Source organism: Schistocerca nitens, chromosome 1 (genome assembly GCF_023898315.1).
Source record: "Schistocerca nitens isolate TAMUIC-IGC-003100 chromosome 1, iqSchNite1.1, whole genome shotgun sequence".
Lineage (NCBI taxonomy): Eukaryota > Metazoa > Arthropoda > Insecta > Orthoptera > Acrididae > Schistocerca > Schistocerca nitens.
Window position 1 is genome coordinate 1,042,219,644 of NC_064614.1, and position 15,274 is coordinate 1,042,234,917.

The 15,274-nt window shown below is 38.3% G+C and overlaps 1 protein-coding gene across 1 annotated transcript in view; it reads right to left on the minus strand.

Moving 5' to 3' along the window:
• Positions 1 to 15,274, minus strand: part of LOC126238016 (potassium channel subfamily T member 2) — a 1,051,128-nt gene that overhangs the window by 70,418 nt on the left and 965,436 nt on the right. The window contains exon 20 of the mRNA XM_049947763.1: positions 9,257 to 9,431. Coding sequence (XP_049803720.1) covers positions 9,257 to 9,431 — 175 coding nt within the window. The remainder of the gene's footprint in view (positions 1 to 9,256; positions 9,432 to 15,274) is intronic.

Below are 15,274 nucleotides of genomic sequence, written 5' to 3' on the forward strand. Positions count from 1 at the left end.
AAGGACTTGTGAACTTTGAACAGTGAGTTTAACGAAGTGAGTGTGTGGTACATGTGTCATTGGAATTTTGTCAAGGACAGTGAACAGACAATACTATGGGAGTGTGAATTCAATTATTTCTGAAATATCAGAATTGAAGTAGACACCATTAAACAGGGAGGTGCAACAGCCAAATAGTGAGTGGGTTCTATGAAAGTAGCCGTTGAGTACAGGAGCAGCCAATCAGCACACAGGTGGACGCAGCCAACTGGGATAAACCACAAGCATCACTGAGAAAATTATCACTTGCAGCAGCTGTGCAGACGACGCATGAAGATGACAACCGCAGCAGCAGCGAGCAAATGAATAAAAATAAGGTAATTCATAGGAAAAGCCTTTTTATATTAAGTGATATATAATGAGTGGCCTTAATGAACAAGACAGTGTGAGGGGGGAAAATGGACAATGTGATTGATAACAAATCTGTAGAGGTTAAGTTTTTAAAAGTACAGAAAGACTTAATGGGGACTGACTTGGAGGACAATAGTGCTTACGGAAAACTGGAAGTGATGTTAAGGCAAATTATGAGTAGTATGAGTATGATAGATGATGTTAGTAGGCTGGCAAATAGTATAAACAAAGTAGTACATAATACTAATGAGAAATTAACATTAATGGGTAATAAATGTGCAGAAGAGAGAAAGAAGCTTTGTGACGACTATAGTAGGAAAGTGGATGCTTCTGAGAAACAGTGTAAGGATGAAGTCAAAGCAGCCAGGAAATTTTGTGCTGAAAATAGGGTTAAACTTGAGAACCAAATCGATCAGATTAAAAATGATTTAGAAACAGAGATAGAAACCAAGTGTGCAGTAGTGGTAGAGGAAAAACTGGTAAAAGTAAATAAAAATGTAGATTCAAAATTGGCTGAAATGGAGAAAACGAGGTACAAAATCAAAAGCTTAGAGAAAGTGACAGTGGATGTGATTCTGACAGTAGTTGTAATGATGAATCCAATAGTGATGAGGATGAGGTATTTGAATTTATCATCAATAATGATGGCAATGTGTTAAGTAAAGAAAGAATAAAGGAGAATAATATTAGGTCCAATGAAGAGTTAGAGTTTAATGAGAGTGGTAATGAGGAAGAGGTCCATGCCATCTGTCATTTGATGTGTCTGATACTGGTTTTGGTAAGCAGGATGATAGTTTTTCCGGGGATAAGAGTAATGAAGATTTGTTGTATGAAGAAGATCACATGATAAGTAAAAAGGAAATGTGGCACCCTGTAATAAAAATGTGGCACCATATAATAACAGCAAATGTTCAAGGTATACGTGTTAAGTGTTTTCCGGACAGTCTTAGTGATTTGAATGGTATTCCACAGGCATTTTTTTTTTTTAATCTGTTAAGAACACAGAAAACGTTCATGGAAAAAAAATTATTGGTGCTACTGCTAAGCTATCAAAGAGTGTGAAACAAGAGGTACTATTAACTATGAAATTGGTAGGACAGTTCTTGGAGAGCAATTTCTGGGTGATTCAGAATCTCATCACTGATGTAACATTTATGACTAATTTCTTGTGCAATTAGCAAGAAGGGGGTTCAACATTCTGTGTGGGATTCAATTATGTGGCTGTCTGTCACATTTTTCATGTTTCCTGAGACAGTCAAACTCTTCTCCTATCCCATCTGTAGTGTATGAGTGAATCACAAACATTCTATCTTCGAATTTCAAGTGATTTCGTACAGCAGGAATATTTTAGAAAAGGATTCTCCAGTGTTATCTATATATATATATATATATATATATTATGTCGTGTTAGTGATAAGTAAAGGAATCATAAGAGCCAAGAAAACAGCAGTGGTATTTGGTAAAAATATATGAGATACTGTGTTTGTTCTGGTTTTATGAAATATGATGAAAGTAAAACTGGTGTCATGGTTAAAGAATTTCTGTCAAACGAAGAGATAAGGTAAACGTAAAATGAAAGGTGTCAGTATATGCGGAGGAGAATGTGCAGATTATCTGAAAACTATAATTAACATCTGAAGCAATCAGGTCATGAGTGAAATTAGTATAATCTGGTGCAGTAGCAGAGGCAATATGCAGTAAAAACCATCTTGAATAATAGGTCTTAATATTACTTGTGGTTTAATAGAAGTGTTTGTGTTCAGTGCAGTCAGTATATGGAGATAACTATCTATTTATAGAAGTGTGTCATGGTACAGGCTCTTCTAACATTAAGGAAATAAAGCTTTAAATATTGTTGCCTGGAGTAATGTGTGTGGAAAGAATAAGCAAGATTTGTATGTATATCGCCCTTCACGCTAGAATCTCAAGCAATGGAATACAGTGAAATAATGGAACAAAAACTGAATCTAATATAATCTTTCCAAGTGATAATTTTGTCTGATCAGAAATGAGAGTTAAGTTTGCCTTAGCATAAGGATCTGTTACTGTGAAGTGTTTTTCAGTAGAATCAGTTTTGCATTGGATAAGCAAAGCAGTTGTTTATTTATTAGATAATGCAGCAATAATAAAATAATGAATAATGTTAGGGTCTTAATGGTTGCGGAGCCTGTCTCTGCAGTAGGGATATTTTTTGAGAATGCACACCACTAGATAATGAGGTAAGAAATGTAAGTAAAATAATGGAGCTGGCAGACATGATTGAGTAATGAAAAAGATAACTGTACACAAACAAATGTGATGTAAGTTGTTCCATAAAATTTCAGGCATGCAGCTGCATAAATTCAGTTTCTTCTTCTTATATTTCGGCAAAATACCATCCAGCCATCTCCGGAGTGAACCAAGGTGATTAACGCTCCAGCACTTGCTCCATCTTTTTAAACTCAAGGACCGAACCACTGCCTATGCGGCCAAAGATACGCAAGGCACCAGAGACGTTGATAGGTGGCAGAGAGGTGTAACATATGCATGGAAATTAAATCTATGGCTGCGCAGTTGATCCACACGGTGATATCGATGTGTCACGTAGAGCTGTACCGTCGTGATGTCTTTGTGATTTAATTACAGAAATTGCCGGATTCCACAACTTGTCCAAGCTGAAGCCACTACCTCTATTAATTAAATTTGTCACCAACTGTATTTCAATTGCTTCTTTCACTACTGAGTACCAGAAAGATGAAGTCGAGGATAAAATTTTGACATTATCGTACACCATACAGTGCCCAGTGTCAATCAGTGCTCTGCCACTGCACATAGATTTATTAGGTTGTAAGAGGCAGGTGTACCTGTGGTGCTCTGTGCATCTCTCCTGGACTGTACACGTCATCTGTCCGATATATGAACGGCCGTACTCACAGTGAATCTTCTAACCCCAGGCATCTGAATCACCAAATCATTTTTAATGGAACCCAGGAGTGGTGTAGTCTTTGGTGGAAGGCGAAAAATCACTTTCTCTTTGTGTTTCCTGAGGCTCTGTCCTATTTTTGGTTAAAGGCTTCCCACATATGGCAGGATTTAAAACTTTCTGTGTCTTCTTCCGCTTTTCTTGTGCCCAAAATTTTATGGGACAGTCTTTGTGCTACGAGAACATGAAGATGCAAAACAAATGTGGTGTAACTATACTGATAATACATTTTTGAACTAGGTAACATGTGGGTACTGTGTATACTGTGCAGTTCATGACACTGCAGCTGGGAATGAGAGCTTAACAGAAACAATAATGCTTTAGTGGAGTACAAGTGATTGCTGCATTATTGCATCTATAGATTATCTGAGACTTCTGTAAGTGTTCTGAGAAATTATGAGCTTAAAGTGGTAATACTGGAATGAAGAACAGTAATTTTGCTGTTCAATTGGTAACTGTGGTGCTAGAGTGATGTGAATAATCTTGACAGGTCAACTATTTGGTAACATTTTGTGATTTTGTGAGGATTTAATTTCCTGGTTAAATGGGATTAGTACTACAATTTGAGTGGAGAAGTAGGGTAGTTAAGTTATGTGATGGTGACTCTATTCTTTTATCATAATGTAATGATCTTGAGTTTTTGCTGTTTTGCAAATGGAAAAGAAACCCAAATCTTTCAAGTTTATCCAGTTTGAGACATAATTAAGACATAGAGCAATGTTTTATAGTGTAATGTGCACCTGATTTTAAAATTTTTACTATTCCCCACCTTTAATACTATAGTCAATTTTAGGGCTAATTATTGTGATGTTATGAGAACTGTGTAATATATTTATTTATGAAGTAATGACTATTTGCCATTAGTGTAAAACATTTTTCCCTTATACTTAGAAGTAAAAGTCAGTGTACCAAAAAAGGGTATTTTGTCTAATTTTCTCATGTACTGTGGCGGAGGAGAACCAACCCAAAGGGAATGGATAGCTGTGCATTTCTGTACTAACTGCCACTTGGACCTATTGATGAAGGTGTGGATGACTTGGTGAAAAAATGTGTTAAAGCTCATTAAAGAGTATTGTAATGGCTTTAGGGCACAAAACTGCTACGGTCATTGGTGCAAATCATTAAAAGAGTGAAAGTGCTTGTGCAAAATACTAAACATTGAAAAAGTGAAATTTTTGTCTGAAAATGAACCACAAGGTGCAGTGCAATTTAACTTTTTCCAACCCATCATCATTTATTCATTGAAGCAGGGCAAAGACTTGTATAAAGTGATTTGTATCTTAGAATGTAATCTTTGTTTACCCAAAAAGGACATCACTTACGATGAAAATGTCTAGCTTTTATTACAAATTTAACTTGTGGCTATTTTGTGCCATTGGACAATACACTATATGTAAATATTTTGTATGGGGATTTTCACAAGGCCAGTTCACATAAGTAGAAATTTGAAAAACATATGTACTGTACTTTTTGATAAGGAGATTTCTTATGCAATATTATTTTGTGTGTAGAATGTCAAGCCCACTTTCTGGGGTCACTTGTGGTCATTGCATTGCCCAGTTAGCTATCTATCTGGTCAATCCAATGAGGGGGTAATGTGACAAAGGAAGCTGGGATATCTTTACTTCCTCTCTTGTTTTGCCAACTGCCTCCTTAATTTCATTTTTTCATTTTTGAATAATTACCTTTAACATGCATGTGGACAATGTGCAATGCCATAAAAGAGAAAGGTTTGTCCTCAGTCTTAAGAAATTAGCACCAGATCTAATTTTGTGCTTAGTTTTGTGTATGTAATCAATTTCCTAATTTAATTTGACTATTCCTAGTTAATATCTTTTGTTATAGGGTGAAATCAGTAACTGTTTCCTGATTTAAATGCTATTGTTGACTTATAAACAAATATAAATTCTATACTAATTACGAACATTTGGAAGAAGAACTACTAGAAGTCTTAAAGTATTTATTTGGCTCTATTCGAAAACATATTAGCAAAGCCAGATCTTAATTAATTCCAAAATAATTACCAAGTTAGTCAAAAGTATTGTTTGCATAACTATATCTGTTAATTGCATTATTTAAACAAATACTGCAGTCTGACCTTTGTGATAGAAGGAACTGTTAAAGAGGGAAAATTTTTTGATGTATTCAGTTCATTGAATGAGTTATGTTTTAATTGTAACTTCTGTAAATTAAACATCAAACAATGTATAGTTTCAGTGCTTATTACTGTAAGGATATATAAGGGCTCAACCTTTGGTCCCGAGACAGTCTGTACGCAGCCAATTTTCAGACGGGAAGTCTGTATCAGTAACAATAATGCATTAACTTAACAGTGGAATTAGTGTAACACAAGTAGGTCATGTGTTAAAACAATGACAGTGTCTGTGTCATATATACCTTATTATTCTGTAAGAATTGTGAACTGTTTGGTTAGGTCAGTAATTAAAACTTCTGGGCTAAGAGGCCGTGGTCCAATAGTAAAAATACTTCTCCCTGACGTTTCATTGCCAGCTGCGGGCAACATCATCTGAGGTGAGTCTACGACTGGCTGCTAGGCCGTGGAGGTCCTGTTTATATAGAGCGTGTAGAGGGCGCCACCACTCATCACGTGTTGTCAACACGTGACGAGTGGTGGCGCCCTCTACATAAACAGGACCTCCACGGCCTAGCAGCCAGTCGTAGACTCACCTCAGATGATGTTGCCCGCAGCTGGCAACGAAACGTCAGGGAGAAGTATTTCTACTATTGGACCAAGGCCTCTTAGCCCGGAAGTTTTAATTACTGAAGACACCAGCCGTGAAAGCCTACACGCTATGTTTGGTTAGGTATTTACTGCTTATAGATGTTCAATAGCAAACTATTGTAGCGATATGCTGATGTTTGCTTGTAAGTTGTTAACAAGGCTTATAATTTACCAACAGTGAACTGGTCATATAACTGTGTAATATGGGGGGAGGGGGGGTTGCGAACAGCGAAAGTAAAGAACTGTGAAACACAACTGTGCAACTGTCAGCTACATCATTTACAACTGTCAGTGTTGAAGTTCCACTGCCCATTTTTCAGCTAGTATAACAATGCAGTACGTCGGCACCGAGGACCATGAGCGAAGAAATAAAGCAGGCGAATGTCACAAATGGAATTTATAATATAGGTTATCACAAGTATTTGTCTGTTTCTTCAAAATACGTTGCAGTTTACAAGGTTGTGGTTATAGTGAGATCTGAGAACATAGCTGTTTTTTCCAAATTAATAGCACATTTTATACTTATATTGATGTAAAAATATGACAGTATTCCTTTGTCTCTTGCTCTCAAATATGTTGTCTACCTGCTGCTCTCTCACCAACCACATAGAGAATATAGAACAAGCAGTTGACACATTTCCTTTCATTCCCACCATAGCCCATGGTGAGCATAAACAACATTGTGCATGAAACACACAAGTATGCTACTGACCCCTAACTAGACTTTGACCATTTCCTGTAGAAATGTATGCTATTGTTGAGAATCTGTCCTTTAAAGTCCATTGAGTTCTGACCAGAAATGAATTCATGCAACTACAGTTTAAATGTGGTAGATGTCGCTGTGAAGGTTAGCAGCATGGCCGCACAACACTCTCCTCCCCACATTTGTCCTAGCCAAGCCAAGCATGAATCACTGTCCCATCTACAACCCTTCTGATTTCTTCAAAATAAATCCACATGTGACTCCACTGCCAAAGATTCATATGTAAATGTAAGATGAACCCTATATTAATCTGTTAAAAAATGTAAAAAATTACTATTGTTTATTCTGCAAATGGGAGAGGACCCTGTATTTTTTGAATGATGAGTTTTATAAACACATTTTCTTGTAATCAGGTAAATATGGTAAATCCCCTGTGAGTTTAGATGGGGATCCTTGGAAGCAAGATGATCTTTTCATGAAAAAATGCTGTTGAGAAAGTTTAGTGTATCAGTGTTTGTGACGGACCGCAGAGTGATTTTATTACCTTCAATAGTCCTCTCCTGTGTGGATAAAATAAGAGAAATGAGGACTCCTAGAGAGACACATAAGCCATCAGTTTCTTCCCTATATTTTTTGTGAGTGGAATGAGTGGAACAGATGGTACAAAGTACCCTCTGCCATGCAGTGTCCAGTGGCTTGTATAGTATGGATGTTGCTGTAGATATAGTTGGACAGGGAATAGATTACAACTAAAAGAATGGCTATCCATGATATGAGAATAATTCTTGGCTATGAAGCAGTATGTTTTACCCGATGAAAGTAATCATGCAAGTTACCCTGAATACATCATCTTCAATTTCATAAGAATGCTGTGACACTGTGGCTAACTAATTCTGTTTCTTAAATTGTTTGCAAAAAACTCATCTTTAAATACAGAATGGCATTTATTTGGAATATTTTCTTTTCAGTAGTGATTGTCAATATTGTTGTTGTGTTAAATTTGGAGTCTTAGGCATTACCGTATTACCTGCCATCTTGTTTTCTTCTTTTTCATTTCTGAATTAGAACTCTTACTCAAATTTTTCCTTGTCTGCAAATTCCTATTTGTGCTTGTCCATAATGATTTTTTTATGCTGCTTTTATTCTCTGGAAGATTTTTATACCTTTTTAATTAACAGTAATTATTTTATTTTTCTCTGTCCATCACTGAGCACTATATTCCAAATTTTTAATTTTATGAAACTGACTAAAGAAATAGATTTAAATGTAAAAGAATAATTTTGCATTTTTTAATCTAAAGTTATGTTTATAGAAGAACATCTTGTTACCTGCCACCAAAACATGAACAAGCATTACAGCTCTGACATGTAAATTTATATTACTACAACTATTATCAATATGTCGCTCAGGGCAAACACACACAGACAAACTGTCTAAAATGATAACAACATAAATCCTACACTGAGTCTTCACACACTATTCAGATTATTTTAAACTCCCCGTCCTGCAACCATTGCTTCTGAAACCTGGAGCTTGTTATTATTACTGTAACACATCGTTGGCTCTTGGTACCAGTATCTATTTATTCAATGCAAGAACCTCTCTCTTTGGTTTCTCCATTCTATTCCAAAGATTTCTTTGCTACTCACATTCTGCATTCCCAATCTATGACCCCTTATACATCACAATTTCAACATTTTCTTCATTTTATTCCATTTAGTTTTTTAAATGTACCAGTATTATGTTGTCTTTTAATTTCACTGATCATCACTCTCTTTTCCTACCTGTGCAGGATTTTCCCCATTTGAACTCTACTGTTTCTTTCAAGTTTTTCTGTCACCTACAATCTATTTATTAACAACAGATATCTGAATTCTATGTATTGGCACATTATTATTTCTTCATTGTTTGGGAACGATTGTGTGTCTCCTGATTCATGGTTTGGACAACGCACGATTTCAGTCAATTACTTTATTTCTTATATTTTCTTTTCTTCTAAAGGTATTATTAAAAATTGCATCAACTGGGATGAACAATGTTCTCAAATTTGTGCATGCATCAATTCTGCTCCAGAGATTCCTGTTTTGGTGGCCTTGAGGATGTCTTTTCTCATTTCAAACAATTGATAAAGATTCATTTCAGATGTTTAATTTGGAGGTATTCTGAAATTTATTATATTATGTTTTTGGGAGTGTTCTTAATATTCACACATACTTATGGTCACCACACATGTAAAATAAAGTGAAGTTTGCTTTTGGGAGCTATTCTCAAGGTAATGCTCGAGGAATGGCAGTGACTCATATCCCATGAAATGCAAAGTTTGTACGAGAACACTCTGAACTAAATCTCTAAAAATGTATGCAAATGTTTTTTTTTTCTCATGCATCATGTAGCTAATGAGCTACCTATAAATGCAAGTCAGTTTGTGTTAAATGAAACATGTAAACAAGAGGGTTACCAGCACAAGCCCCCCTTCAGGACCATCATCTGGACTGTAGAGCTGGGAACCAAAGGCCAATACCTTTTCCATTTTGGAGAGATGAAGGGCATATTTATCATGGGCCCGAAACTGCATGAACCTCATGTTTGAAGATTGGGAAAGCTCGGTGATACTTTTGATGCTAGGAAAAAATCTGAAACAAAACAAAATGAAACAAAAATATTAGTCTAGATCAACTTTTACATAGGATCCAATAACTTACAACACAAAAATTTACATGCTCATCACAGAGAAACTGAATGGCTCAATTTATTTATCTGTTTTTCCCCTGAATTTTGAAAAAAAAAAAATAAACATAGAAAATAGTAAATAAAATATGAACTTTTTGTGATATTCAGTTCACTTTACACCTTACACTTTACAGCTTTAAGTGTTGTAAACAACAAAGAATAATTTTCGTGAAAGACTGACACATAACTGTCTCTTCAGTCAAAAGTAATTTAGGTGTCTGGTAGATAAATATTAATTCAGTCTTCTGACTCCAACCATAACTAATTTTCATGCCGTCATGAGATTCTGTTTAACAAAATATGGCAGGGAAGTTTCAGAAGGCCAAAGTTATTATAATTGGAATGAATCACTGCTTTTTTTAAATCAATTAAAAGGACACCAACAACTGACATTTAGTATAATAAATGAAGCAGCCACTTTTAAAAAAGGAGCAGCTTTCACGTTAATTTTAGTGCGTTAAGCTTAGCACAAGAACATGCAAATAGTTTGCAGCAGTTTAATGATAGTTATTTATCAATAACAATACTATGAAAAATAAATTTGCTACTCACCATGTAGTGGAGATGCTGAGTCGCAGATAGGCACAACAAAAAGACTCTCACAATTAAAGCTTTTGTCCATTAAGGCCTTCGTCAACAATACACACACACACACACACACACACACACACACACACACACACACACAAAACTACAGTCTCAGGCAACTGAAACCACTCTAAAACCACATCTGCAACTCAGCATCTCCACTATATGCTAGGTAGCAACTTTCCTTTTCATAATATTGTTACATTCCATCCTGGATTTTCCATTGCTTAATTATCAATAAAGTTTTTAACAATTCCTTCCTCATTATTAATGTATACCTTCACTCATTCCACATCCTTGGTAGTTCTTCTTCATAATGCTATCTAAAAAGCATGACAAATGAATGAATGTATGAATGAGTAAACAAAAGATAGAAATTTGGTTTAAGGTAATGGGTCTGAGTATGTCAATGCATTTGATCATCACATTCATGTTTAGCATTACCAGCCAGGTGGTCTACCTTATGAAGAGGAATTTTATCCTTGAAAAGATTGCATAACATTTCTTAACCCAATTTTTAAGAAATGCATTGCATTTTTCATTTATATGAAATAAAAACCTTTAGAAAGCAGAAGGAGCATCTACTTTCCATGGCGGTACATCTTTGCTTACATTCCTTCTCAGACAGTGGGATGTCCCTCTTCATCTATTGAGTGATCTTCCACCATCATCTGAGATCCCCAATTTCTTTCTTTCTAATGTGACGGTGGATCTGGGTGTTCTGAAAGCTATGAGCACTGTCTATTTATTTTGAAACATGTCTATCAGCTGTATTAGAAATTCCACATCCAGGAGTGTAATTTTACTTTTTACACAGTGTAATGTTAGTAATACATACAGTCCATATTTTCAATTGCTTCTGTCCATTTTTTATAAAATAAACAGTGCTATACTGGAGAATATTCCAATTGATCAAGTAGGCTTCAGACCAGAGCACAGCTGCTGTGATGAAGTCTCTTACTTTCTTGACAGAGACAGGTATCCAAATGAAGCTAAAAGTATCCACAATGTTTGTTGATTTTACTACTGCCTTCGACAATGCGTAGGTCCTATTCTATAAACTTCTTCAAGTTACGCACTGTAGAATGTTGGCACTACCTGTTAACAACACGTTAGATCAGAAGTCCCATGTCATCACTGGAAGCAAGATAAACAGGGCGAGGAAGCTGAACAACAGATTACCTGGGGGTAATTCTCTCGCCATTACTGCTGCTTCCATCAGAATAACCATATGCTGAACATGAAACTGAACATAAGTTACAGAGGCAGAGTTCTTTGTCATAACTGAAACCTAAAATATCTAGGCATCTTCTTGGAGTGAATACTAAACTTTCAAGCAAAACCTTCTGAACCCAGCACAGAAACATAAAACTCTTAACAGTATCTTGTATAAGTTATGTTGAACTACCTATGGATCCTCAGCAATAACCCTGTGCTTTTTGACCTTGGGTCTGGTGTAGTCTGTGTTGAATACTGAGCACTTGTCTGGATGAACGGTCAACATACAAAGCTTATTGACATCCAGATGAATACTACCATGTGCATAACATATGGTACTATCAGTTCTAGCCCAATTCATTGGCTTCTACTGTTGACAGGTATTATGCCACTTCATTTGTGCTGATATACTGCTATGATGAGGGAATGAAATAAATCCTCCAGGAATCCTAAGCTTCCCAAGCACATTGATCTGCCAATTTCAAATCTTGAAAGGCTACAATCACAACATCTGCTCTGCATGATGCTTCTGACATGCCAGAGGTTTTAAACCTCTTGAAGAATGGGTAGGTCAGTGGGAAGCAGTAACAGATGTGTGCCCGCTTATCCATTCACACGCTAAGTGGATCTTGCATACCACGCAAGACCTGAATCAAATCCAAACATGCTACAGCAGGTGCAAAGATGCATTCTGCAAGTGGAACAAGCTGGCATTTTGGGACTGTCATTGAAGAACTACACACCCGTATATATGCCCAATTGTCAGCAACTGTCAGATTTGAACATATTATGGTAGTGAAGAAGATTTCTTGCTAGCAACACCAGAGGCTTTGCATTAGATTGAAGAACTGGGCATTCTGTAATGAAATATTGTCAAGTTAATTTTTCTCATTTTTACTATATATAAGTACATATAAGTAGGAAAGTTGCTACTCACCATATAGCGGAGATGCTGATTCGCAGATAGGCACAACAAAAGGACTCTCACAATTAAAGTTTTCGGCCATTAAGGCCTTTGTCAACAATGCACACACACACACACACACACACACACACACACACACACACACACACACAATCATACACAACTCACACACATGACTGCAGTCTCAGTCTCAGTCAACTGAAACCACACTGTGAGCAGCAGCACCAGTGCATGATGGGAGTGGCGACTGGGTGGGGGTATGGAGGGTGATGGGGCATGGACGGGGAGGGATAGTATGGTGGTGGTGGTGGACAGTGAAGTGCTGCAGGTTAGATGGAAGGCAGGTGAGAGGTGGCAGAGGGGGGGGGGGGATCAGGAAAGGAGAGAAGTAAAAAGGCTGGGTGTGGTGGTGGAATGACAGCTGTGTAGTGCTGGAATGGGGACAAGGAAGGGGTTGGAAGAGTGTGGACAATGACTAACGAAGGTTGAGGGCAGGAGTGTTACAGAAATGAAGGATGTTTTGCAGGGAACATTACCATCTGTGCAGTTCAGAAAAGCTGGTGTTGGTGGGACAGATTCATATGGCACAGGCTGTGTAGCAGTAATTGAAATGAAGGATATACCTACACAATATACTTGTCCATCCTTACACAACCTCAGCTCCCAATCCCTTGCCTCATGGCTGATACCCCTGTAATAGAGCTAGCTGCAAGACCTGTCCCATACATCCTCCCACCACCTACTCCAGTCCAGTCACTAACATCACCTATCTGATAAAAGGCAGGGCTACCTGTGAAACCAGTCATGTGGTCTACAAGCTAAGCTGCAACCACTGTGCTGCATTCTATGTAGGCATGACACTAACATGCTGTCTGTCCGCAATAACGGCCACTGACAAATTGTGGCCAAGAAACAAGTGGACCACCTTGTTGCTGAAAACACTGCCATACATGATATCCTTCATTTCAATGACTGCTTCAAGGTCTGTGCCATAAAGATCCTTCCCACCAACCACCAGCTTTTCTCAATTTCGCAGGTGGTAACTTTCCCTGCAATACAGCCCCATTCCTGTAACCCTCCCTCCTGGCCTCAATCTTTGTTAGTCACTGTCCTCACCCATCCAGCACCTTCCCTGTTCCCATTCCATCACTACACAGTCAGCATTCCACCACCACACCCAGACCTTTTATTTTTCTCCTTTTCCCCTACTCCCTGCCCCCTACCCCATCTCTTCTCTGCCCTCCGCCTAACCTGCAGCACTTCACTGTCTGCCAACCACACCATACTATCCCTCCCCCAATGAATCCCAAACTCCTCATTACCCCCACCCAGTCACCACTCCCATCATGCACTGGTGCTATTGCTCACCGTGTGGTTTCAGTTGCCTCATGCTGCAGTCGTGTGTGTGAGAGTTGTGTTTACGTGTGTGTGTGTGTGTGTGTGTGTGTGTGTGTGTATTGTTGACAAAGGCCTCAATGACTGAAAGCTTTAATTATGAGAGTCCTTGTGTTGTGCCTAACTGCGATTCGGCTTCTCCGCTATATGGTGAGGAGCAACTTTCATTCTCATAATATTGTTACATTCCATCCTGGATATCCATTGTTTAAGTATATTGTGTGTTTTAGTCACATGCTAAATAAGATAATACTCATGCATATGCGCGGTAATGATCAGACTTAGGACTTTTGTGCTGAACCTCTCTCTCTCTCTCTCTCTCTCTTTCTCTCTCTCTCTCTCTCTCTCTCACACACACACACACACACACACACATATATATATATATATATTATTGTGTGTATCAAAATACCATTACTTTCTCGTTTGGTATGTTGATAGAGACAATAAAAAACACACCAAAAAACACACAAATTTCAAGCTTTCACAACCCAAGGTTGCTTCATCAGGAAAGAGGGAAGGAGAGGGAAAGACGAAAGGATGTGGGTTTTAAGGGAGAAGGTAAGGTGTCATTCCAATCCCGGGAGCGGAAAGACTTACCTTAGGGGGAAAAAAGGACAGGTATACACTAGCACACACACACATACCCATCTGCACATATACAGACACAGGCAGACATATGTAAATGCAAAGAGGTTAGGCAGAGATGTCAGTCGAGGTGGAAGTACAGAGGCAAAGATGTTGTTGAATGACAGGTGAGGTACAAGTGGCGGCAACTTGAAATTAGCGGAGGTTGAGGCCTGGTGGCTAACGGGAAGAGAGAATATATTGAAGGGCAAGTTCCCATCTCCGGAGTTCTGATAGGTTGGTGTCAGTGGGAAGTATCCAGATAAACTGGACGGTGTAACACTGCGCCAAGATGTGCTGGCCGTGCACCAAGACATGTTTAGCCACAGGGTGATCCTCATTACCAACAAACACTGTCTGCCTGTGTCCGTTCGTGTGAATGGACAGTTTGTTGCTGGTCATTCCCACATAGAAGGCTTCACAGTGTAGGCATGTCAGTTGGTAAATCACATGGGTGCTTTCACACATGGCTCTGCCCTTGATCGTGTACACCTTCCGAGTTACAGAACTGGAGTAGGTGGTGGTGGGAGAGTGCATGGGACAGGTCTTACACCCGGGGTGGTTACAAGGGTAGGAGCCAGAGGGTAGGGCAGGTGGTTTGGGGATTTCATAGGGATGAACCAAGAGGTTACGAAGGTTAGGTGGATGGCAGAAAGACACTCTTGGTGGAGTGGGGAGGATTTAATGAAGCATGGATCTCATTTCAGGGCAGAATTTGAGGAAGTCGTATCCCTGTTGAAGAGCCACATTCAGAGTCTGATCCAGTCCCGGAAAGTATCCTGTCACAAGTGGAGCACTTTTGGGGTTCTTCTGTGGGAGGTACTGGATTTGAGGGGATGAGGAAGTGGCTCTAGCTATTTCCTAATAGCTATTAGGAAATAGTGGCTATTAGGAAATAGCTAAGCCACTTCCTCATCCCCTCAAATCCAGAACCACCCACAGAAGAACCCATTAGGAAATAGAAAGAACCCATTAGGAAATTAATAAAATAAA